This window comes from Budorcas taxicolor, chromosome 8, assembly GCF_023091745.1.
Source record: "Budorcas taxicolor isolate Tak-1 chromosome 8, Takin1.1, whole genome shotgun sequence".
Taxonomy (NCBI): domain Eukaryota; kingdom Metazoa; phylum Chordata; class Mammalia; order Artiodactyla; family Bovidae; genus Budorcas; species Budorcas taxicolor.
In genome coordinates, this window is record NC_068917.1 from 69,685,071 (window position 1) to 69,710,779 (window position 25,709).

General features: G+C 40.2%; 1 protein-coding gene across 1 annotated transcript; it reads left to right on the plus strand.

Moving 5' to 3' along the window:
• The first annotated feature begins 750 nt into the window (after positions 1-750).
• On the plus strand, positions 751-25,672 carry LPL (lipoprotein lipase). Its single transcript, XM_052644645.1, has 10 exons — positions 751-955; positions 6,333-6,502; positions 12,642-12,821; positions 14,440-14,551; positions 15,541-15,774; positions 17,118-17,360; positions 18,591-18,711; positions 19,629-19,811; positions 21,333-21,437; positions 23,720-25,672. Coding segments are annotated over exons 1-10 (1,437 nt in total). The 5' UTR covers positions 751-867; the 3' UTR covers positions 23,721-25,672.
• The last annotated feature ends 37 nt before the right edge of the window (positions 25,673-25,709 follow it).

The window sequence follows — 25,709 nt, forward strand, 5'->3', positions numbered from 1 at the left end:
TCTGGCTTCAACATTCTGCCTCTGAGGATAAAATGTTACTTTGCATTTCTTGATGAGTTTGAGGATTGAGTATAACTTGCATTAAGGCAAAAATTAGAAACTAGTTAGAGCAAGAGGGCTTTTCTCAACTACATAAGCCAATCCATTTTACCGAAGTTAAAATACCAGACTGTGCAAGTTCAAGCTGCAGAAAAACGTGTGTCCATGGGTCCTTAGATTGACGTTGTCCAGGAGAATTGGCGGGGGAGGGGGCAAACAAAAAACAAAACAAACAGACACTGCAAGTTACAAACAGGAGCCATCAAAAGAAGCTGGGTATTGCCCAAATGTAGTTTAACAACTTAACTTCCCTTTCTTAGAAAACAGATGATTACAGAGTATTTCACATAAAGCCATAAAAACCTTTGTTTGGTGTTTGTATAGGGGACCCAAGAGAGCCAGACCCCTTAGGAAAAGCAAATTGCCCTCCTAGAGAAAGTAAAATTTTTCCTTCTGCCCTTTCCCCTTCTTCTCCCTTGCAGAGTTGAACCGCATTTCAGTTTGCTCAAATATTTGAAAGTGAATTTAGTATCCTCCCCCCAACTTATGATTTTATAGCCAATAGGTGATGAGGTTTATTTGCATATTTCCAATCACATAAGCAGCCGTGGAGTGGAAACAGTGTCAGACTCATTTTCTCCTCCCCCACCTCCTCCTCCTCCGAGGAAACCTGCCGCTTCTAGCTCCCCACCCTCCCCTTTAAAGGGTGACTTGCTCCGCGCCAGACCGCTGCTCCAGCCTGCTGCCGCCTCGGGCTCAGCGGTTCTACTGCTCTGTCCGCGCTCGCGCCCGGTGCCCTGCATCTCCTACAGAGGGACATCCCCCGAGATGGAGAGCAAGGCCCTGCTTCTGCTGGCTCTGAGCGTGTGGCTGCAGAGTCTGACCGTCTCCCGCGGAGGGCTGGTCGCCGCCGACAGTAAGTTTTTTGCGCGCAGACTCCCCACTTGCAGAATAGGCTCAGTGGCCATTTGCACACGTTGTGAGGATGAGAAGGAAAGAAAGTAGGAAGGGGCTGCGATGAGCACCGGGGCCTCTCCTAGCCCGAGCGCTTGCCTCAGAAAGGGTCGCGGGGGCGGGATCTAGAAGGAGCACGGAGGAGACCTGTCCTCCGATCTCTCTGGGGCGGCTCCCAACACCCCTTTCTCTCTTTCGCGCGCAGTCCTCTCTACTCCAGCTGCGGCTGAGTTCCCTGGAGCCTGGGCTCTACAGGGAAATGAGCCGGGTAGGTCGGGTAGAGTGTGAGGGGCGGGGCCCGGAGGCGGGAGGAAGGGCTCTGCCCGCGGTGACCTGCTTTAACCTCTCCTCTTGCAGGGGCCCTGGAATGAAATGAAGGGGGCCAAGGTGACCCTGGCCTGGCCTTGGTCGCAGCTCAGCCCCAGCCAGGGAGAGCGCGAGTAAAAAGTGGCCCTTCTGGAGAAGCCGGCCCGTAGTGGAGCGGGGGGGGCACTGACCCCAGCTCTGGGCACTCTTGGTCTCCACGTGGAGGGACGTGGAGGAGAGGACGCGGGGCGCGAAGTCCTGGGCACGCGGGGTCCTGCACGCACTGGCGCGCCGGGGAAGCTGTCCATTTTCCGCTCTTGTACCCTCGGCTTTACTTAGCTGCCAGCAAACCTGTTGAAGGGTTGACCACCGCTCCCCTCACCCCCACCCCGCGCCGTGAAAAACCTGGCAGAGCGACCAGCAATCTGACCGCTGACTTGGAGATTGCCAGGTTTGCGCTTGGCTACCCTTACTGTCCTCGGACTGTTCTCGGAGCTGAGCCCGACGCGGGCGCCCTGCCCCGCGGTGCGGTCCGAGCTCTTGGGGCTTCTTGGGCGCCGCGGGGAGGCCACTGGCGGAACCCCAGTCACCGCTCACCAGGGATAAGGCGTCCAGGCCAGATGTGAGTTTACTGCAGGGAAAAAGAGCGCCCAGCCCGAGACCTGCCCACAATAGAGGCAGCCTGTGTAACTTGAGCCTTGGTTCAGCTAACACACAGCAGAACTAAAAAGGCAGCTGAAGCAAGTCATAAAAAGAGGCAACGTTTTCTTTTCTCTTTGGTGGAATTGCAGTTAGGGCGTGTCTCCTGGATGTGCTTTCAGGCGGCACGTCCTGCAGTGGCTCATTTTATAGTGAAGTTTGTCTCTGACTTTGCTGCCAAGTTTGTCCCTGACTTTGCTATTTCAGCACAGAGTTGTGAAATAACATTTTTAATTTATTTAAGTCGGAGTAAAGTTGCTTTACCATGTTGTGTTAGTTTCTGATGTACATGAAATAGCATTTTTCATAGGTTAAAAAAAGGAAAGCTGATAAAAGTATCTTTTCTGTCAGATCAGTTTGAGAACACTGGAGGTTCAATTTGTTGTTGTTCAGTCGCTAAGTCGTGTCCGACTCTTTGCAACCCCATGGACTGCAGCACACCAGGCTTCCCTGTCCTTCACCACCTCCCAGAGTTTGCTTATACTCGTGTCCAGGGAGTTGGTGATGCCATCCAACCATCTCATCCTCTGTTGTCCCCTTCTCCCACTGCCTTCAGTCTATCCCAGCATCAGGAGAAAGGAGACTCAGGAGACATGGGTTTGATCCCTGGGTCAGGAAAATTCCCTGGAGGAGGGCATGGCAACCCAGCCCGGTATTCTTGCCGGGAAAATCCCATGGATGGTGGAATCCAGCAGGCTAGGGTCCATGGGGTCCCACAGAGTCCTACAGAACTAGGGCGACTGACCAGACACACAGGCAAACATCTTACCAAGTAGCATGTGTGTTTTACACTATCTGAGAAAATGGTTGGAACAAAGTCCAAATTCTTGTTTCAGATAGTATAGCACGGGATAATGTTACTTAGACCAGAAACACATACAAGTAAGTGTCATTCACGGTTTTAAAGATTTTTCTCTCTCCCTGAGAGATTCAGGACCCTAAATTACTGGGCTAGTTAGTGTCACCTCTCTGGATTTTGCTTCCTCAGTCCTAAAATGAGGAATTTAGACCAGACTCAAAATCCTCTTAGACCCTTTAATTCCTTACTCTTCCATGCAAATAGACACAAGTGATTAAGGAATTAAATTGGAATTTAATCAATCTATGTTTTTCCTAGCTATAAATGCTTTGTAAGGGAGGAATTATTTGGAAATAGACTTGAAATTAATCCCCCTCATCCTTCCTTCCCACTCTCACTCTAAGCCCCATCCCCTCTTTATATTATGCCTCTTCTATCACAGCAACTCTCTGCTCTCTCCTCCAAACTAATTTAGGCAGGAATGTGAGACATTCAGAGTAGAAAGGAACAAGTGTGAGGAGGGAATGGCAAGTACCACCACCTCTGGGCTCTGACTATACTTCTCTGTTTTCGATTTCTAAGAAAAATATGAGGATATGGGCACTGCCCTCAGGCTCTTTTTTTTTCTTGGAGCCACCACAATCTCTGCATGGCCTCATTAGGAAATTTGAAGAGCTCAGTAGCTACAAGTCTGTTTGACTGGCCATAGCGAATTTCTAGGCTAATATCTGAGTTAAACATGATGAGTGATGACAGCAAAATGGCACAGAGCACCTTCAAATGAAGCAGAGCTCAGCAAGAGCATGACTGATTAATGTATGGAAAGGTGGGAGTCAGGCACCGGGGAAAACTTGGCAGCAGGAAATGTTCACTTTCTTTCTGGCAGTGTATTTTTAGCTCAACCATCCTTTCTTGCTTTATTTCAGGAGGAGAAATTAGGCTGTAGAGTTTACAGCTGATATTTTTGCAAACTTTTTTTTTTATAAAATTGGAAAGTAAATCTGCTTGTTAGGTAAGCAAGAGTCTTGTCTACATTGGAATGTCTGAAAACTCCAATCAGTTCATTCAGATAGCAACAATGATTTTTTTCCCCAAACCTTTTTTTTTTTTGATGGGGAGCGGGGAGTCAGCGTTCTATAGAAGGTGAGCTGATAATTATGACCATCAGCCTCAGAGAAGAAATGAATTACTGATGACTTTCTTTAGGAGTGTATGTTTGTGTGTGTCAGAGAGGGAAAACAAACAGAGAAAGGAAGGAAGTAAAAACTTTTAGAGAATGGCATTATAATTGAGCTCATATACCTCATGTCTTCATATAAATGTTAATCTTATTTATCTGATAACTGTGAACTGCCTTTAGAGTCACTTTTCTAGGATGCTCAATGCTCCTCCTATAATGTACCTTCTATAAGTATTCCTTTAAAGGGTTTGGACTTGACCTAATTTCATCTCTGTGAGAAGATTACATAGTCAAGAAATGCATTGACTTGTAACTTACCTGATGCCCCCAAATCTCTCCTTAGTGTTTGATCAGGACACATCTCATGATGTGATGTTACTAATATGATGAGTCAAATTCAGAACAGAGGCCTTAAAAAGGATTAAATGTTAGGCAACTGCCCCTGTAACACACACTATTCTAAGGTGGCTTTACTTCTAAGGGGATCTAGTGAAAGGTCCTTCTATTATCATTTCCATGTATAAAAAACAATAATTTCCTTAGTAGCAGTTGAGTCAAATCAGTTCAGTCTGCCAGCCAGGAGCAATCCCCAGTGTATATATTATGATGACTAAACATACTGTTGACCCACAGTCAGGGTCCATCCTTCTCCCTAACTCTTCCTGGCCTAAGTCAGTTGTATGAGGGCTGGTAGAAATTGGGAAACCATACTCATCTTTAGAATGCCAAGACATTCTTAAGGGATTACAAACAACCAGGTATGTGAAAATACCTTTGGTATGTGTCAGAACACCAAGGAGAGGGAAAGACTGATTAAACGCCAGTAGCATCTATAATTTCATATACAGAATAGACAAAGAATTGAAAACATCACATAGCATATAGAGGGGTACTGTTTTCTTGTCAAAGGCTTCATTATGCTTTCTGTAGCTTAAAAAAAAAATCCATGAAAAGTGAAACAGAAGTTTCCAGATACAAATTTTCTTGCAAATGTATGAATTTTCTTCTATTTTTCTTTACAAGCTATGTAGCCCATAGAAATGATGGTTGTGGGAAATTGGAGCTCTTGAGTGATCCATATGGTAATCTGGTACAAGAGTTAAAGGTTTAATAGACTTTTCTTTTTCATAGAAATATACAAATCCTGCCTTAATAATTTTGAAGACTATTCTTAGTCATTTCAAAACCACCAGCAACTCTAGGGCCACCATGTTCCATAACTCTAGAAAAAAATAGACTAAAAGTGACTGTTATCCTCTGGAGTTATGCATAGCAATAATCTTAAATATCAGCTTGGCAACCAGGTGGTGGGCGAGATCTGTCTGCCAGATTGTTCAGGTTATTTCTGCTTTAAAAAGCTTGCTGATCGAACATGTTAAAACAAGACTGTTAAGAAGGGAAACATAAATTATTTGATACAGAGTGATGTGGGTGAAACTAACCTAGTTTGAAATTTTCTAAGGCAGTTTCTAACAGTAAAATAACTTCTTGGGCAAAATCAAAAGTAAATTGCAATACAATTTACTTAAAATTTACTTAAAATGTTTACTATGATATAGTATGTACTTCCTACAAATACCCTGTGAAGATTCATCAACATTTAGAAGTATTGTCCAGAGACTCAAAAATAGGCCAGAGTTTTCTTTCTCTCCTGACTCAGTCGGGGCTTAACAATGAAGAGTGGATTCTTTCCAAAACCGCCTCTGCTGTAGTATTTTAAGCGTTGGTTTTGTGTGGATGTCTGTGAAGACATAAGTGAGGAAAGAAATATTAGGGGAAAGAATTAATCATAATTCATACATAGCACAGATATTTCTGAACAAATCACTAAAGCAATTTTGAAATGACGTATCTTGCCATGTGGGGAGGAATAATTCCATACAAAATTTCCCCAGGCTTCCAACTTTTCTTCTTGTTAAAATTTTTAAAAATAATGCTAGGAAAAGGAAACAGTCTTCCCTCAAACAAGCTTTGTTGTTGCTTGTTTTTGTTGTTTGGTCATTATGTCCGACTCTCTGTGACCCCAAGAGCTACAGCATACCAGGCTTCCCTGTGCTTCACTGTCTCTCGGAGTTTGCTCAGACTCATGTGCATTGAGTTGGTGATGCCATTCAACTATCTTAGCCTCTGCAAAGTGTCAGATACAACTGAGCACTGGAGCACTTTCAACTTTGAGTACCACTGGAGGATCAACCATTCTCTTGCAATCTACTTTCTTTCTTTCTTTTTTTTTTTTTTTACTTTAGAAACAAAAATAGCATTAGTGGTATTTGCTTGTGAATCTAAAGCACACTAGTCCAGCAAATAAAACAAACCACCCTCTAATTAACCTCCTATCCAATTTTTCATTTTCAGGGATTACAGGAGGAAAAGATTTTAGAGACATTGAAAGTAAATTTGCTCTCAGGACTCCCGAAGACACAGCTGAGGACACTTGCCACCTCATTCCTGGAGTGACGGAATCTGTGGCTAACTGTCACTTCAACCACAGCAGCAAAACCTTTGTGGTGATCCATGGCTGGACGGTAAGGAAGGCTCTTCTTTAGGTAGGAGTAGACTGGCATGAACTAAGCATTCTAACAGGCTTGTTGAGAGCCCAGTGAGTGATGGGAACCCAGTGATAACTTTGCTTTAAACTGGAATAAAAACAGTTCTGGCTCAGGTGGGGATTGAGGAATCTAAAGCAACAAGTTGCCTACTATACAGAGTGAAGTAAGTCAGAAAGAGAAAAACGCATTATGTATGGAATCTAGAAAGCTGGTACTGATAAAATTATTTGCAGGGCAACAACAGAGATACAGACATAGAGAACAGACTTATGCACATGGGAGAGAGAGAAAGAAGAGGGTGGGATGTATGGAGAGAGTAACATGGAAACATACATCACCATATGTAAAAGAGGCAATGGGAATTTGCTGTATGACTCAGGGAACTCACACTAGGCTCTATAACAACCTAGAGGGGTGGGATAGGGAGAGAGGTGGGATGGAGGTTCCAGAAGGAGGGAGCATAGATATACCTATGGCTGATGCATGTTAATGTTCGGCAGAAATCAACACAATACTGTAAAGTAATTATCTTTCAATTAAAAATAAATTTTTAAAAAGTGTATAAGAAAAGCCACATGGGTACTTCCTCTGGACAGTGCCAGCCTTCAGTTTACCATGGTGCCTAGCTGTGACCTCAAACTGGCCATTCCCCTAGCCTTTGCTCAAGTACAGAGCAGAGTGTAGGTTAGAGGAACCGGTGGAGACCTGGCATGATCCTGATTCGTCCGGTGCATCGCCCAAGTCCTTTCCTAAGGAAGATGACCTGTGAGAGGGAGGAGAGGGCTAGGGTGGAAGGAAGAGACTGTTTGTGTTCTGCTTTGCCATTCTCTAGCTCTGTGACTGGATCCAGCCACTTCTCACCACTGGGCCTCAGTTTACTGATCTGTTAAAAAAATGAATTTAGACTGGACGTCCCTCCTCTCCCAACATTCTCCAACTGTAAACTTTAGGGAGCTTTTCTAGAGATGAAAGAGGGCTAGCCAGGGAACTGTCATGCAAGATGATTAGCAAAGGTGAAAACTGCTTATATTTACTTTTCAAGAATATGAAAAAAGTAGTTCTCTTTAAATATACCAGCTAGTCCCTTTATATGGTATAGTTCTTACTTAACTAATTTGTTTTCAATATTTTCAATCCTTAATGAACAGATTTTTATAGCTCATTAAAAAGAACTTAGATAAAATTGATGCTTAAAGAAATATTATCTTTCCATTATGTCCAGAGTTTGTGAATGTGGTAATAGATACTTAACTTTAATGAGATGAATCAACTATTGGTTGCTCTTTCTACTCCTGATTTTTTTTTTCATACATAACTTAAGTGCCTTTGTTATTGACAGTGTAGGACAATTGCTATTACTTTTATAAAGATGAAAGCAACAACTAACGGATTTCACAGGAATATTTATTTTAACAAAACACATATATTTGTTAGAGTTCAGGAGCATATTATATATCTTATGATAAAGTTGCATTTTTAAATTTTTGCCATAGATTTTTTTTACATTTTAAGAGGTTTATATTAGAAAATATAATCTTTGGTTATTTTAGACACATTTTGGCTATATTTAGAACTTAGCTTTTAATACTTTTCTAAAAAGTTTAAGCTTAACATTCATATGACAGAAATAAATTAAGTATCTCAGGTATCTCAACTTGTCCCTGAGAGAATTTTGTAATTTAGGAATTTTTGAAAAGTATTTGCTCCTCACACTAAGATGACATGACTCACCCAGTATCAGTAGATAGTGGTAATTTCTATCATTAGCCCCACTGCTTAATAAGACTACTTATATTCTTCACATGTGTCCTGACATTTTTGAGTGCCTGGGCTCAGAGGCTGGGCCACTGGCTATGGGACTGTTTCACTCTGCAGAACTAGGTGGTCTGTGCAACAACTCATCTAGGCATTTCAGTGAACAACCTGGCTTCTTCAGTGGGACCACCGGGTGCAGGTGTCAAGGAAGACTTCAAGGGCAGCTGTGTGCCTGTGCTGCTGCTGCCGCTAAGTCACTTCAGTCGTGTGTGACTTTGTGCGACCCCATAGATGGCAGCCCACCAGGCTCCCCCGTCCCTGGGATTCTCCAGGCAAGAACACTGGAGTGGGTTGCCATTTCCTTCTCCAGTTCATGAAAGTGGAAAGTGAAAGTGAAGTCGCTCAGTCGTATCAGACTCTTAGCGACCCCACGGACTGCAGCCCACCAGGCTCCTCCATCCATAGGATTTTCCAGGCAAGAGTACTGGAGTGGGGTGCCATTGCCTTCTCTGTGTGTGCCTGTGAATCAAAGCTATTAAAAATTAGTACTGATTTAAGGAAACTGAGAAGAAAAAAAGGTAGGAAATATTACCTTTTTGGAACTGAAGAAGGTGGGTCCTTGTTTTCCAGTCCTTTGTTGGGTTGTTATTACTGTTCAGTCACTCAGTCGTGTCTGACTCTTTGTGACCCCATGGATTGTAGCATGACAGGCTTACCTGTTCTTCAATATCTCCCAGAGCTTGCTCAAACTCATGTCCATCAAGTCGGTGAAACCATCCAATCATCTCATCCTCTGTCGTCCCCTTCTTCTCCTGCCTTTGATCTTTCACATCATCAGGATCTTTTCTAATGAGTGGTCTTTTGTCTTCACATCAGATGGCCAAAGTATTGGAGCTTCAGCTTCAGCATCAGTCCTTCCAATAAATATTCAGGACTGATTTCCTTTAGGATTGACTGGTTGGATCGCCTTTCAGTCCAAGGGACTCTCAAGTGTCTTCCCCAACACCACAGTTCAAAAGCATCAATTCTTCAGTGCTCAGCCTTCTTTATAGTCCAACTCTTACATCCATACATGACTCCTAGAAAAATCGTAGGTGACTAGACAGACCTTTGTTGGCCAAGTAATGTCTGTGCTTTTTAATATGCTTCTAGGTTGATCATAGCTTTCCTTCCAAGGAGCAAGCGTCTTTTAATTTCATGGCTACAGTCACCATCTGCGGTAATTTTTGAGCCCAAGAAAATAGTCTGCCATTGTTTCCCCATCTATTTGCCACAAAGTGATGGCACTGGATGCCATAATCTTCGTTTTTTGAATGTTGAGTTTTAAGCCAGCTTTTTCACTTTTCTCTTTCACCTTCATCAAGAGGCTCTTTAGTTCCTCTTTGCTTTCTGCCATAAGGGTGGTGTCATCTGCATATCTGAGGTTATTGATAGTTTTCTTAAAATTGATAGTTTTTTCTTATAAACGTATCTTATGTTAAATTTTAAAAAGAAAGGATAAGATTGTTAGGCCGTTACTAAAAGTATCAGTCGCTGTAGGGGTAGGTTGGGTTCCTTGCCCTTTGACAGACTGCCCAACTCAGAAGCACTGATAGTACAGAAAAAACTTATAATAGGGGTTGAGAGAAAATAAGATTTTCCTGCCTTATCTGAGGTAAGCTGCTCAGCCATTTAAGGGTATGGGACTAAGTGAGGAGGTTCTGCAGCCTTGTCATGAGAAACCCAAGGGAATGCTTAGCATGCAGGGTGCCCAGGACACTTCCCAGGAGGCAGTGCAGCCACAGATGTCCTGGAGCTTGGCCACCTGCTTGTGTTTAAGTACAGGGTTCTAATTGTGATGTTGGATTGGAGCTCCTCACCCTGGCTAAAAGGAAGAGTGATTAGCATTGTGTTCTGGAGAAATGACATCATCCTCTCTGGAAAGGCAGCTGCAAACGGTGGTTAGCCTTCAACCTACGAGAGAGGAGAAAGATAGGGCAGCACCAATTTTTAGGGTTTTATGCTGGGCGGGCATTGCATCTGGTTCTTCCAAAGACCCGGGCTCTGCACCCTGACTGGAAGCAGCCACACAGAGATGTGTTCATAGAAGATTCCAGCATGTTCCTAGTGATCTCACATCACCTTTGTGCTTTTTTGGCTTTGCTTTCTCTTCGTGCTTGAGATAGCTCATCAGTTCAGTTCAGTTCAGTCACTCAGTCATGTCTGATTCTGTGATCCCATGGACTGCAGCATGCCAGGTTTCCCTCTCCATCACCAACTCCCAGAGCTTGCTCAGACTCAATGTCCATCAAGTCGGTGATGCCATCCAACCATCTCATCCTCTGTCGGCCCCTTCTCCTCCTGACTTCAGTCTTTCCCAGGATCAGGGTCTTTTCCAACGAGTCAATTCTTCTCATCAGGTAGCGAAAGTATTGTAGTTTTACCTTCAGCATCAGTCCTTCCAATGAATATTAAGGACTGATTTCCTTTAGGATTGATTGGTTTGATCTCTTTGCAGTCCAAGGGACTCTCAAGAGTCTTCTCCAACACCACAGCTCAAAAGCATCAATTCTTCGGTGCTCAGCTTTTTTATAATCCAACCCTCACATCCATACATGACTACTGGAAAAACCATAGCTTTGACTAGACAGACCTTTGTCAGCAAAGTAATGTCTCTGCTTTTTAATATGTTGTCTATGTTGGTCATAGCTTTTTCTCCAAGGAGCAAGTGTCTTTTAATTTCATGGCTGCAGTCACCATCTGCAGTGATTTTGGAGCCCGAGAAAATAAAGTCTGTCACTGTTTCCATATAGCTGATAGAGCTGGCCTTTTATCACTGCAAATAGATTGGGAACCAAAATGTCACAAGAAGACATTTAGGAGTGGAGAGTAACTTCCAGATCGTCTGATCCCTTTGTTTCATAGGTGCCCTGACAAGGTTAAAACAGTGCCTGTGTTCATAGACGTAATTAGGGGAAGAACTGGGATTGGAACCAACATCTCCTGAGTCCCAGGCTTGCTTTTTCCTTCTACAAAGCACAGCAATGTGGTGAAAATTTGTCCACTTTGTTAGTGTCAGGCGTGAATCGAGAGTTCATGTTTTAATGTTTTATCCTACAAAATAGATTAAACAGAATGGAAGTATATGGCTGATTCATGTTGATATATTGCAGAAAACAACACAATATTAGGAAGCAATTATCTTCCAATTAAAAAATAAATAAATTTTTAAAAAGAAAACAAATACAAAAATTAATAATAATAAAGGTTGTTGCTATGTATAGGCTCCTGGCGGGATGGCATGGAATTTTGTCATCTGTATTTTTTTTAATGTGTTCAATTATTTTAAAATAAGCATATTTGCCAAGATGTTCAGTGTCTCCTCTTTGATGGCATAAATCTTTCCACTTTGAATTTGGGGGCCTTTATCAACAAGAAGCAAAGAATTATAGATAGCAGTTTGCTTATCTCCAAAACAAGACCAATCTCATAATTTTGGAAATTTGATCATTAAACCTCATTAATTTGTACTCTGATAATCAAGAATTTGAAAGGATGGTGAAAAAGTCTGAGCTGAAACTAATAAATTTCTAATGTATTAAGAGATGGCTAAATAAAATTATCTTCTGTTAGAATAGTATGTTTAAAACTATTTTGTTCACTATCACATCAAATTTTGTATGTAAATAACCCTTTATAAGAATAAAGGTATGGAATCTAGAAAGACAGCAATGATGACAATCCTCCTTGCAGGGCAGCAAAGGCAACACATACAGAAAGAACAAACTTTTGGACACAGTGGGGGAATGAGAGGGTGGGATGATTTGAGAGAAAAGCATTTAAACATATACATTACCATATGTAAAACAGATAGCCAGTGAGAGTTTGATGTATGACACAAGGAACCCAAAGCCAGTGCTCTGTGACAACCTAGAGGAGTGTGATGGGGAAAGAGGTGGGAGGGTTCAAAGCGGGGGGACCTATATATACCTATGACTGATTTATGTTGATGTATGGTCGAAGCCATTATAATATTGTAAAGTAGTTATCCTCTAATTAAAAACTTAAAAAAGAAAATGAAAAAAAAGAAAAAAACGATACTCACATTCCCCAAAATATTTCTGTTGGGAAATATTTATTAACCCAATTGAAAGTATTTAAACTAAATTTCTTTTAAAATAGTCTGTCATTCTACTGTAAATTTTAACTTATTCAGACTGATCTTTCCTTTCAATACTATAAATTATTGAAGTTTTACTGATGAACCAATGGGCTTCCTATGGATTTTCCCCCCATTTAATATATGAGGTTGACATATGTATCTATTAATATAACAAGTTGTAGGTGGGCATTTTAAGGATGCTTGTATCATCCTCCTCAGGTGACAGGAATGTATGAGAGTTGGGTGCCAAAACTTGTGGCTGCCTTATACAAGAGGGAACCAGACTCCAACGTCATCGTGGTGGACTGGCTGTCACGGGCCCAGCAGCATTATCCAGTGTCTGCAGGGTACACCAAGCTGGTGGGACAGGATGTGGCCAAGTTTATGAACTGGATGGCGGTAAGACTGAGGGAAAGAGCCTTGTATATCCAGAACAGACCAGTTGGCTAGAGCTGAACTAACGACTGGTTTCTGTTCCTTTGTGGAAAAAAAGAGAAAGTGTCACTCGCTCAGTCGTGTCTGACTCTTTGCAACCCCGTGGACTGCAGCCTGCCAGTCTCCTCTGTCCATGGGATTCTCCAGGCAAGAATACTGGAGTGGGTTGCCACGCCTTCCTCCAGGGGATCTTCCTGACTTAGGCATCGAACCTGGGTATCCCACATTGTAGGCAGATTCTTTACCATCTGGGCCACCAGGGAAGCCCTTTATTCTTTTACATTTAGATATAGATATTTTGGGGATCAACTCATATCTTCAGAATAAGCATAGACATTATTTTTTTCAGCTAAAAGTAGCATTATGATAAAAAATGATAACACTATAAAATCCATAAAGCATAGTCCTGCCCTGCACTGTCCTTTGATATTTTCATGGTGAATAGATTTGCTGAGACCAAGAACTAAGTGGGCAGAACAGACAAAAGCTTGTTATTTCAGGGCAGAGGAAAGATCTCATGTTCTGCCAAATCCTTCTTTACCAGTTGCCTGGCACATGGAAATTTTATCCAGGCTTTGACCTGTTAGAATACCAATCTTTTGATGAAAATTTTAATATTACTTATTCCTTAGTGTGGATTAAAGATCTGAATTTTTGTTGAGAGTTGGAGGAGTGATGGAGATGAGCTAGGGGAAAAAAATGCAGGAAAAGTGTGTAGGATATGAAGTAGCTGAGGGTCAGGAGCTTTATTCACTTTGACTCTCTGAGGTCATCCTCTGAAAATTACCTTTGGAAAGTATCTTGGGGTTGAAATGAAGATAATACTTTCACAAGCCATTATTTAAGCCAAGTACTTAAAAATAAGCTCAGTTTATTGAATCGATCATTAAAAGATAGAAGTTCTTTTCTTGACTCTTTTGCTAACCAGGAGAGTGAACTTGGGCAAATCAGATCACATTCCTGGAACTCAGACTTCTCATCTGTTGAATGAGAAGGCTGGCCCATATGTGTCCCATATTCTGTAATACTTTCCGATTTTAAGTCATTGCTTGAGTAACCTTAAAGAATAAAGTAACACAGGGTATTTGAGTAGAAAATGATGAGTTAAATATATATTTGTATGTGTGTGTGTGTGTGTATATATATATATATATATAAATACCTATATATAAATATGGTGCTTGGTCACTTAATCATGTCCAACTCTTTGTGACCCCATGAACTGTGGCCAGCCAGGCTCCTCTGCCCATGGAATTTTCTGGGCAAGAATACTGGAGTGGGTTGCCATTTCCTACTCCAATATATAAATATACACATATACATATATTTTCAGATGTATGGAAATTCAACATTTCTATTTCAGACATTTGGAAAACTCTAATTGAAATATTAGTAAGGAAACAGAAAATCTCAACAATATAGTCTATGTTCCTCTTACCTGTAACAAGAAATTAAAATAGTTAAGTTTCAGTATTGCCTCTATTTTGAAAATTATATTTATTTATTTGAAACACTATTCAACTTTTAGCATTGATATTTTGCAAAGAACTGTAAAACTCCTTTTTCTGTTCATCTTCCAAAGGATGAATTTAACTATCCCCTGGGCAATGTGCATCTCTTGGGATACAGCCTTGGGGCCCATGCTGCTGGTATTGCAGGAAGTCTGACCAATAAGAAGGTCAACAGGATTACCGGTAAGAAAGCAGTGCCATTTTCTCTTAAAGCAAAAGAACTGCATTGCCTGTTGCTCTGAAAGAGAATCAGGATGTTTGTCAAACAAGCATATGTGTGTTACCCTCCTGGGTATGCCTGGCCATTTGATTATCACATGGGAGGGCTCTTTTTCTGGAATAAAATAAAATTCAGACCCTTGCTCTCATGGGCTCACTATCTACTGGCAGAAGAAGAGAAACGATGCAGAGTTAAACACAGAAAGCCCAGTGGCATCTCAGAAACCCGTTTCCCTCCTCCCTTTGCTCTGTGCTTTGATAGTGTATTGCACACATATCTGTCACCTCTCTGTCAATACTGGAGAAAAGAAAAAAGGACCCACACCAGAGGCCATTTGGAAAAAGGAGACCTGTCATCCAGGCCAATGGCAATAGATAGTTTGACCCATGTAGAGAGGAAGAAAGAGCCCAGCCCCATTTACAGGCCTTCTAACCAGGCACAGAAATAATTCACAAAAGGGAATCAAGTCATCCTGTATGAAAATTGTTACTTAATGATTAGTTTGAGAAATTCAAATTTTTATTTTTGAAGAAGAGATAAGCCTTCTCTTATGAATCTCAGTAATTTAAAACTCAGTCACTACAGAATTGGAGCTGATAACAATCTGTGACTGCCAGTTACATTCAAATCATGAGCAATGGAATGCTAAGGTGATACTGATGGAGACTAAAACTAATGAGAATTAAAAAATCTCTGAGTGACTTCCCTGGTGGTCTAGTGGTTAAGAATTCACCTTGCATGAAGGGAACACAGGTTCCATCTCTCCATGGGGAACTAAGATCCCACGTGTGGTGGAGCAACAGGCCACATACCTCAACTAGAGAATTCATGCAGCCCAAAGGAAAGATCCCACGCGATGAAATGAAAGATCCCACATGCACAGCTAAGACCTCATGCAGCCAAATATATAAATAAATAGAAATCTCTGATGACTTTTTGCTTTCCCTCTAAGGCCTAGATCCAGCTGGACCTAACTTCGAGTATGCAGAAGCTCCAAGTCGCCTTTCTCCTGATGACGCGGATTTTGTAGACGTTTTACACACATTCACCAGGGGGTCACCTGGCCGAAGTATCGGAATCCAAAAACCAGTAGGGCATGTTGACATTTACCCTAACGGAGGCACTTTCCAACCAGGATGTAACATTGGGGAAGCTCTCCGTGTGATTGCAGAGAGAGGCCTTGGAGGTAATATAATTCAGAAGTTAACTAAATGTAAGTTGTTGTCTTAACTCTTACTGACCAAGTGCCCTGCCATTCTCCGCAGGTACATAGTTTGAATATACATTTAGCCAAGATGTGTTTTTGAAGAAGTCTGTCACATTTTACCACAATCACCTTGGAGCCTCAATACTTCCTGGGGTCAGATAGGCATTTCATCTTGTGTTATATTGTAAGCTGCACTGAAAACTGCATTTGAAATAATAAAAGGGAAAAAAACAAACAGTGATATGGCAGGAAAACTGCCTTGCCTTTGATAAAGTATTATCTTGCTACACATTAAACTTTGAATACAGTGCAAAACCAGTAGAGTTATTTTTAATTCTACTAAAAGTAAAGGACATGTCAATTAGTCCAGATTTCTTTTGCCAGCCTTTTAAAGAGATGTACAAATCAAAAACAAATCACCATTTCCTAACAATAAATATTCCAAGTTTTTAAGAAGAAAATACAGTTTAATATTAGTTTTTAATGTTGAATAATCATGTTAAAGTGAAAGTGAAGTCGCTCAGTCGTGTCCGACTCTTTGCGACCCGTGGACTATAGCCCACCAAGCTCCTCTGTCCATGGGATTCTCCAGGGAAGAATACTGGAGTGGGTTGCCATTATGATTTGTTTTAAGGGATCTTTGCATACCTCGTGGGCAATGGGACCTACCTATAACCAATATACTCTTGGGTTTGGGGCATACATTATAGAATTTACAGCATAACGTTACTAATTTTTAATTGGTAAAAAAGCTTATGATAAAAAACTGTACTTTTATGACATTGCTGATTATTTCTATAATTCTATAATTATACACTTATAGAAATATATAAATAATATGTTTTATAATTATAGAAATTATAGAAATAATTATTAATAATTCTATTATTTCTATAATTTAATGTAAAAATCATGAACAGTGACACACTCCTCAATTATTCTGTTAATATGGCAATTATACCTATGATGTGGTTTCTAGGGATATACTTCCAGAATCATCTAGAGGTATTATATACTTTCAATATAAGCAAAAGGTGTCATGAACTGGGGGAAATCAACTTCTATCTTGGATGTCCTTATTACAGCTTCGTAAACATACTCACAAATATAAGACAGCAGAAGCGTCTAAAATTCCTGATAAAATTGGCAACTTTAACACTCTTGGGGTAGGGAAGAAGCTACTATCAAGAATGCCTCCTTAAACAGGACCTACAATCAAGGAGATCATTTTGTTCTAACACCACATCTCAGCTGTATTAGACATGCAAGATGAAACATTCATTGTCAACTGTCACAGAGTTGAAATGTTCCTTTTTCCCCAGATGTGGACCAGCTAGTGAAGTGCTCCCACGAGCGTTCCGTTCATCTCTTCATTGACTCTCTGTTGAATGAGGAAAATCCAAGTAAGGCCTACCGGTGCAATTCCAAAGAAGCCTTTGAGAAAGGTCTCTGCCTAAGCTGCAGAAAGAACCGTTGCAACAACATGGGCTACGAGATCAACAAGGTCAGAGCCAAAAGAAGCAGCAAGATGTACCTGAAGACTCGTTCTCAGATGCCTTACAAAGGTAGGCTGGAGACTGTTATAAATAGGAAAATGGATTTGATCCTATTTTTTTATTATCATGCTTGTTGCATCACATGTACTGATTTTGTCCATTGCAATAGAGATGATAAAACAATGTTGCTAAGTTCTGAGCCCTCATTTGTGTTTCTGTTGGTAGAGGGGAAGTTGCACTAATCCATTTTGCTGGAGTTCCTAATTCCCACTGCTAGTAAGGCCCAGGGCACAACTGCACTACCTTGTGCAGCAGTTCTGCCTGCCACCATCCTCTGTGCTTGTGCCCATTAGCATGGGCCACCACATTAGTACCAGGCTCTGAGTTCATTTGAAACCATTCATACAGAGTCATCAAACCGTGGCCCTTGAACCAATGCCAGCCCATCATCTGCTTCTTTAAAAAAAACTTTTGTTAGAATGTAACCACATTAATTTATTTCTGTATTGACTAAGGTTGCTTTCATGCCTCCATGGCAGAGTTGAGTGGGTTGAGACAGAGACTATTTGGCCCGCAAAAGCTGAACTCTTTACTCTCATCCTTTGCAGAAAAAGGATGCCAACTCCTAAAATCTGCTTTGGGGCTTCCCAGGTGGCTCAGTGGTAAAGAATCTGACTACAATACAGGAGACGCAGGTTCAGTCCTTGGGTTGGGAAGATCTCCTGCAGAAGAAAATAGCAACCCACTCCAGTATACTTGCCTGGAGAAGCCCATGGACAGAGGAGCCTGGGGGCTACAGTCCATGGGGTTGAAAAAGAGTTGGACAGGACTGAACTACTAAACAACAAAGTCTGCTTTAAGTGAAGGCAGGAACCACCTGTATTTGAAAATGGAACTAGTCCTGAGAGGGAAGAATATACCAAACCTTCTAAGACACTCCCATTTTGTTAAGAATCTGAGTCTCCTGCACTGCAGGCAGATTCTTTACCATCTGAGTCATTTAGGAAGCCCAGTGCCTGATCTTTCTGGGTCTGCTTACCAAGTCAGATACACCTGAATTCTTCCTATCCATTAGAACCACACTCTTCTGCAAGGGAGTAGAGTTCAAAGCCTGAATATTCTAGTAGTAAGCATTGTATAGATATGAAGCAGTCTTTCCGAGTCACATTTATAGTCATGTATGAACACTTCCTGTTGATCACTAGTAAGATGCAGTCTGCTGTTGAGAGTGCATGCTTGTTTGTGCTGCGGTGTTTCCATAAAGACTGATCAGAGCTTGTTCTGATTTTCTCTCTACAGTCTTCCATTACCAAGTAAAGATACATTTTTCTGGAACTGAGAGTAATACATACACCAACCAGGCCTTCGAGATCTCTCTGTATGGCACTGTGGCTGAGAGCGAGAACATCCCTTTTACCCTGTAAGTAGCCAGAGGATTTTACCTTCAGCATGGGGGCTTATCATGGCACTGTTACCTGCCCTGACCATCAGTCTGAGGAACAGAAAGGGCATAGGATAGCAGTCCCCAACCTTTTTGTCACCAGGGACCTGTTTTGTGGAAGACAATTTTTCCATGGACCGGGAGATGGGGGATGGTTTCAGGATGATTCAAGCTCATTACACGAATTGTGCACTTAATTTTTTATTATTATTACATCAGCTCCACCTCAGATCATCAGGCATTAGATCCCAGACCCCTGGCATAGGACTCCTAAAAAAAGGTGTACTCAACAGAAAGATTTTTTAAAGGCTTTAAATTTTTTAAAAGGCAAAAGATGTTCACTACAGTGTTACCCACAGTAGCATAAATTAGAAGCAAAGTAAGTGTCCAAAACTGAGGCAATGGTTAAGTGAATTGTGGTTCAACAAATCAATAAAGTCAATCTAGCCTCTAAAAAGTGTAGTTATAGAAAACTAGGTAAAGCATGTTAAAAAGTGGAAGGTAAAACATGAAGTGAATAAAGAAAAAATAGAGAATTGCATGTACACTATGATTGTGACAAAGGAAACACATGTTCACATATCAATACAAATAAGAAGGAAATATATGAAAATGAAAATAATATCTCTAAATGATGGACTTATGAATTTTTTCTCTTAGGAATTATATTACATAATTCATATTGTTAGGATAAAAGTTGGAATACTTTAAAAGGGTGTAGCCATCTTTCAAAATACGCTAAGTGCCATTGACATTCATCTTGTGTATTTTGTTGGACATTTTTTGCATTTTTAAAATATTCCCCAAACAATAAAGCTATTTACCTTTTAGGAGGAAGAAAAAGGGAAAAAATTCTGATTTTCAGAACTAACCAAATATGTTGATCTTTTATTCAGGCCTGAAGTTTCCACAAATAAGACATACTCCTTTCTACTTTACACGGAGGTGGATATTGGAGAATTGCTAATGTTGAAACTCAAATGGATTAGCGATTCCTACTTCAGCTGGTCCAACTGGTGGAGCAGTCCCGGCTTTGATATTGGGAAGATCAGAGTAAAGGCAGGAGAGACTCAAAAAAAGTAAATAATTTTTCTCCATTCACTTCTGATCCACTCAAATGTCTTTACCTAGAAATAGTATTTCTGGAGCCTCCAACATTCAGGTGAAACTTTAGTAGGCTTTGTTTTTAAAACTATATACCTATACCCAAGGATTGAACCCAGCTTGCCTGCATTGTAGGCAGATTCTTTAGCTTCTGAGCCACCAAGAAAGCCCCATTCAGTATAAAAGTTTTAAACCCTCTGAGGCTCTCTATGCAATTCATTTAAAACTATATACCTAGATAATTATTCTTATTTTTTAAGAGTATTATTTTATTATTATACTAGAGAAGTAATGGTATTTCTGCATTTCATGGAAAGAAAACATAAACAACATTGAGTTGCCACAATCATTGAGTAAAGCTGAGATTAGAAGTCAAGAATCTCAACTTCTCATTTAACATTGATTCTTGCAAGCACAAAACAGTTATGCAGAGAAACTTAGTGATGCCACTCGGACATTCAGAGATTAAAACCAATCTCAGGACTTCCCTGGCAGTTCAGTTGTTAAGATTGAAAGTTTCCACTGCAGCGGGTGTGGGTTTCATCTCTGGTTGGGGAGCTAAGATCCCACATGCCAAGATATATAGCCAAATATTTTTAAAAATTAAAATAAAAACCAACTTCTTCAAGAAGCATGAGATTCCAAGATAATCTCATCCTCTCTCCCCTACCCAAATCCACATAGATCTATAAAATGAAATGCATAGAGAGCCTCAGAGGATTTAAAACTTTTATACTGAATGGTGCCTCCTTGGTGGCTCAGAAGGTAAAGAATCTGCCTACAATGCAGGAGACCTGGGTTCAATCCCTGGGTTGGGAAATCCCCTGGAGAAAGAAATGGCTTACCTACTCCAGTATTCTTGCCTGGGGAATTCCATGGACAGAGGAGCCTGGCAGGCTGCAGTCCATGGGAATGCAGAGTCGGCCGCGACTAAGCGACTATACTTTCACTTTCTTTCATACTGAATGTACAGGGATTTTGTAAACTTCAGTATACCATTATTGTAAATAAAAATGACTCTTTAAATTAGGATCAATAATATATTTCTCCTTTGTCATTTTCTTCTATAACCAAAGTAGGTGAGGGAAAGAAGTTGTGAATGGAGAGGCTATACAAAGTAGTGTTTCTCTAGCAGGGCCAGTTGAAGGCTGCTTTCTGAATTCCTTAATGCAGACACTGAGAAGTGGTAAAGTTGATCTTGTATCATCTTTTGGTAAGAGCCTGGTGATTTTAAACCTGCTCCAGGCTATCCGTATGCCTGTCTATACTAATGAATGAGCTTTATTGCCGAACAGTGCATTAGGCCCGCAAATAACCATCTGATTCAGATGTGTTGCTGACTGGAATGGCCTGAGTATAAATAGTTAATTATTGGAAATATCAAAAGAGTCAGAAGAATCATGTAAGTTTCAGACAACCCTGAAAGAAGAATTTATTTTTGAACAGTCATTTTTATTGTTCCAATATGCTGTGTTCACATACATTTTCTTCCACAGGGTGATCTTCTGTTCCCGGGAGAAAATGTCTTATCTGCAGAAAGGAAAGTCACCTGTGATATTTGTGAAATGCCATGACAAGTCTCTGAATAGAAAGTCTGGCTGGTGAGCATCATGGGCTCAGGCTCTCTGGGTATCTTGAACTTGGTCTCCAAAGGATGCTGCTTCATGCTTTGCCCTTCACCCCTGAACTAGAGACTTGGACTGAGTCTTGTGATGAGAACCTTCAGATGGTCTTTCTTAAAGTCTTCTATTTACACATTAGGGGGCTTCCCGATGGCTCAGTAGTAAAGAATCCGCTTGCCAACGCAGGAGATGTGAGTTCAATCCCTGGGTCAGGAAGATACCCTGGAGGAGGAAATGTCAACCCACTCCAGTATTCTTGCCTGGGAAATCCCATGGACAGAGGAGCCTGGAGGGCTACAGCCCACGGGGTCACAAAGAGTTGGACACAACTGAGCGACTGAGCATGCACACACACACGCACACACACGCACGCACATTAGAGCTGTCCATTTGCTTTTAGCAATACTTCCTCTATTTTCTTTTTCCTGTTCTTTTTGCCATCTCTGGTGCACTTCGTAGGTTTTATTTTACTTCTTGAATGACCACAAAATCTTCACTTCTGCTTTTTCCTGCACTGCAACCCTGCTCCCTTTACAGACCTGTGTGCAGAGCATATATCACAAGTTTGTAGCCATCACTGTGGCTACAGGCACAGCTCCTCCTGGGAGGTACCCAGGGGAGTGAACCATCAGCCAAAACCAGAGTCCGCCTTGATTCTGAGTGCCAGCAGATTCCAGGACAGGGAGCCAAAGGGGCAGCCACCACGCATCCGGCTCAAAACACCCAAAGATGGAAAGCTTATGGACTTAGGGGTTTAGAAGATGGTTCTCTTTTCCACCTCAAAACAACTGCCTGGCTCTTTTCTACCTGACCTTTTAATCCACATGGCAGCTGGCGGCTGAATTTTTCCAGAGCGTCAGTACTAAGTAGAGACTGAACATGTGACTGCCTCTCTCTCCACCATGTCCCCTCCTGGAATTCCCAAAGTATGCCACTTCCATTCCTCCACTCATCCCCCTGCCAGGTGCAAGTGCTGAAGGGTTGTAGGTATAAAGGGGGAAAGCTTAGCTCACATCATACCAGCCAGTGACATGAGAAAACAATGGGAAAAGTTGGTCACAACATCATCCGGAAATAGAAAAGCTAATTGCTTTTGGTTTGTCTTCCCCAGTTACATTTACAGACAAAAGTACAGAAGAATTCTCTAATCAGAAAAAGCATATTAAAGGCTCTATGTGACATATCTCTTTTATTTTTAATTTCTATTTTATAATACAGTTTATCAATGGATAAGTATGGATTTCAGAATTTTTCTATACATGTATAATATTTACCTTATTTTAGTTTTTTACATTATGGCTTTATGACATATATACTTTGGATAAAATGAAGCCATCTGGATTAAAAACATTAATGTAAGAGCGCTCAAGATAAACTTGAAAGGGAGAATAGTTACTGGTGTTGAGCCAGGGAGAATAATTGAATTTTTATCTAAGTGTATACTTCTACTAAGAGCTTCATTGCTTTTTTTTCTTCATCACAAATCTGAGGCGATTCATATTTGTTTTAACTCTTCGAAAGGGACTCCTATACGAAGTTTTATATATGAATTTATATTATGTACAAACATACACAAACATTTTTATGTATATATTATCCCAAGGTCATCCACAACTTTAATCTGTAATGTGAATTAAAAAAAAAAAAAAACACTTGAAAAATTAGGAACCAACTCTTATCTGTCTATCAAGTATTTTTTGTCACATTTGTGTAAGTTATAAGACTTTATCTAAGATAGTCTAATGATATGTTCTTCATCTGATGATAAGATTACTGAAACAACAAATATTTAAGGAGTTTTTTCTTTTTCTTTTTATTCCTGAACTTTATCTAGGAGGTAATTATGACTCAGACTAATAACCTTCTGCCGTTTCTCACCTCTGTGACTAAGTCAGTGAACTAAAAGCTTCTCTCTCATCTTCTGGTAAAACTCTTTAGAAGACTCGCATCACAAGAAAAGGAAAAAAAAAATAGGTATTTTATTTAACAAGTTTTAGAAGTAAGAAATCTTGCTAAATTTTGAAATCATTCAATTCAGTCTTCTGAAAAGGATTCCTCTTATCGAGACATGGCTAGGTAAATACTAGACTGTCTTTGACTCCTATGAGCCTGCCACTTCCTCTGAGTAGGTTTATTCTCACAACCTTTGTTCTGAACTTCTGGTTGACTGCTTTTTCATCTTGAAGGTGGTGAGGGACGGAAGAGGGTTATAAAACACTAAGCAGATAATAAATTGCCATTCTTCCTCTGTTTTCTCTCAGAAACTTGGCAAAGCTATGGAAGAAAGAACAGCATATGAATTCTATGAAGAATGAAGTAACTTTTACAAAAGACGCCCAGTGCTTTAGATGGTGAAAAGTGAATTTTCCTGAGTATTAACCCCAGCTCTAGTCTTATTAGTTATTTTAAGAGACAGTCTCAAATATTAAAACTAATTCAATTTGAGGTGTATAGTGCCAAATAGCACATCTTCCAACATTAAGACAAATAACAGATACGAAAAGCACTGCATTCTGTCCTTGGAGAAAAAAATGAGTTATTTAAAATGGTAAAATAATCAGATCTCTTCATGTAGTAAGTTTAGCCATAGCCTAAAATTGATTAAAATCTCATTTTTAATTGGGATTCTGCATTTTCTAGATTGATAACCTTCTCAAAGCTTTCTCCAAGTCTAAATATAGAAAGTAGGATTTTTTGCAGCATGAGTAGGACCCGTTTACTTATCAATCGAAATCCCTACTTCCTTGGAATTACTCTCCTCTTGCCATTGGAATGTAGTTCAAGAGTGAACCAGGAACTAGTGACTTGGAGATAGAAATGAAGAATAGAGTTGATAAAGCACTGAACCTTTAAACACCCTCTACGGTTGGTTGCATCATAACTAAGTTACAAATTAAAGGACATATATAAAGTTGAGATCAATTAAATCTTAATAAACTTTACAGTTTATGGTTTAGTATTTCCCCTTCCTTTTCCTGCTTTGTCTCAAGGTTATATTTTAATAGTTTTCCCCTAGATAGGCTTTTCAAATGAGCCTATTATCATCAGCTGATACAGAATTTTAACTACAGAGAAAAAAAAGATACCGTAATTTTATTATCAGATTTTCAAAATTATATTCATTGAAGTCCTTTAATGTATGATAGTTACTGTTTAATTTTAGGCTTATTTCAGCCATGCTTCAGTCAGACTTCGAGCATGTCTCTTTCTTCCCTAACTATGATAAGAAAATATGTGTTCAAGATGAAACTTTGCATCGTGCAAAGTCCTACAAATTTTAGACAAAGGTTGTTTTTACTAAGTAAAGAAACAGAAAAGTTACAGTCAGTCATATAAGTGCTTAAAACCATTGTGGACAATGAAAAGGATCAATTTCTATATCCACGTGAATTGTCATGAAAGTTGTTGTTTTTAACAACTAGTCAAGAGTGAGTGAACATTTATTTATAAACTAGATCTCATATTTTCAGAATGCTTTTCTATATATTATTATAAAATGATAGAGAAGTCAAATATTTCAGAGGCTATTACTGGAAATCCAAACTGTGAATGTGTGTGGGTGTCTGAAAACATATTCACATATGAAGCCCCACATATATGATTATTCCTTAGCATGGCTTGGAAGGCAAATGATGAAGAGGTGCATTAGAACACACTGCAGTAGAAAGTGTTCCAGTGGTGCCGCAACACTCCTTCATCTGAGAGCTACGATTGTGCCTGTACAAAGTAGAATGAATGCTGTGATTGACATCAGCCAGTTTGGAATGAATTCTCTCTAAAAATAAAATGTTGTGCGACTTGTTGTTGGCATCCCCCTTCATTGTTATAATTCATTAATTCTCGGGATTTGGGTTTTGAGCAAGGGTGCATCAACTTAAGAAAGTATAAATTCGATCAGTGTATGGCCCTGGGAACTCTGAATTCTACAGACTTCACTATATATATATATCAGCAATGCTTTGACTTTCAATGTTATTTATTAGCTGTAAATATATGTGTGTATGTGTAAAGGGAGATTGTACATATTGCAAAGGTCCCTGTGGCTACCTGCATTTATAGCTGTTTGGTGCTAATTTTGTACGTGTTTTTATCAGTGACAGTTTCACTGAGCCAACTTACTCTGATGAAACAATACAATAAAATGGGCTTTAAAAAACACAAAACTTACTTGTGTGAAGAAATGGAATCTACTTTTAATAAAACTGACAACATTTTATTACAATGCTAAGTCATTATTTCGTATCATTTAAA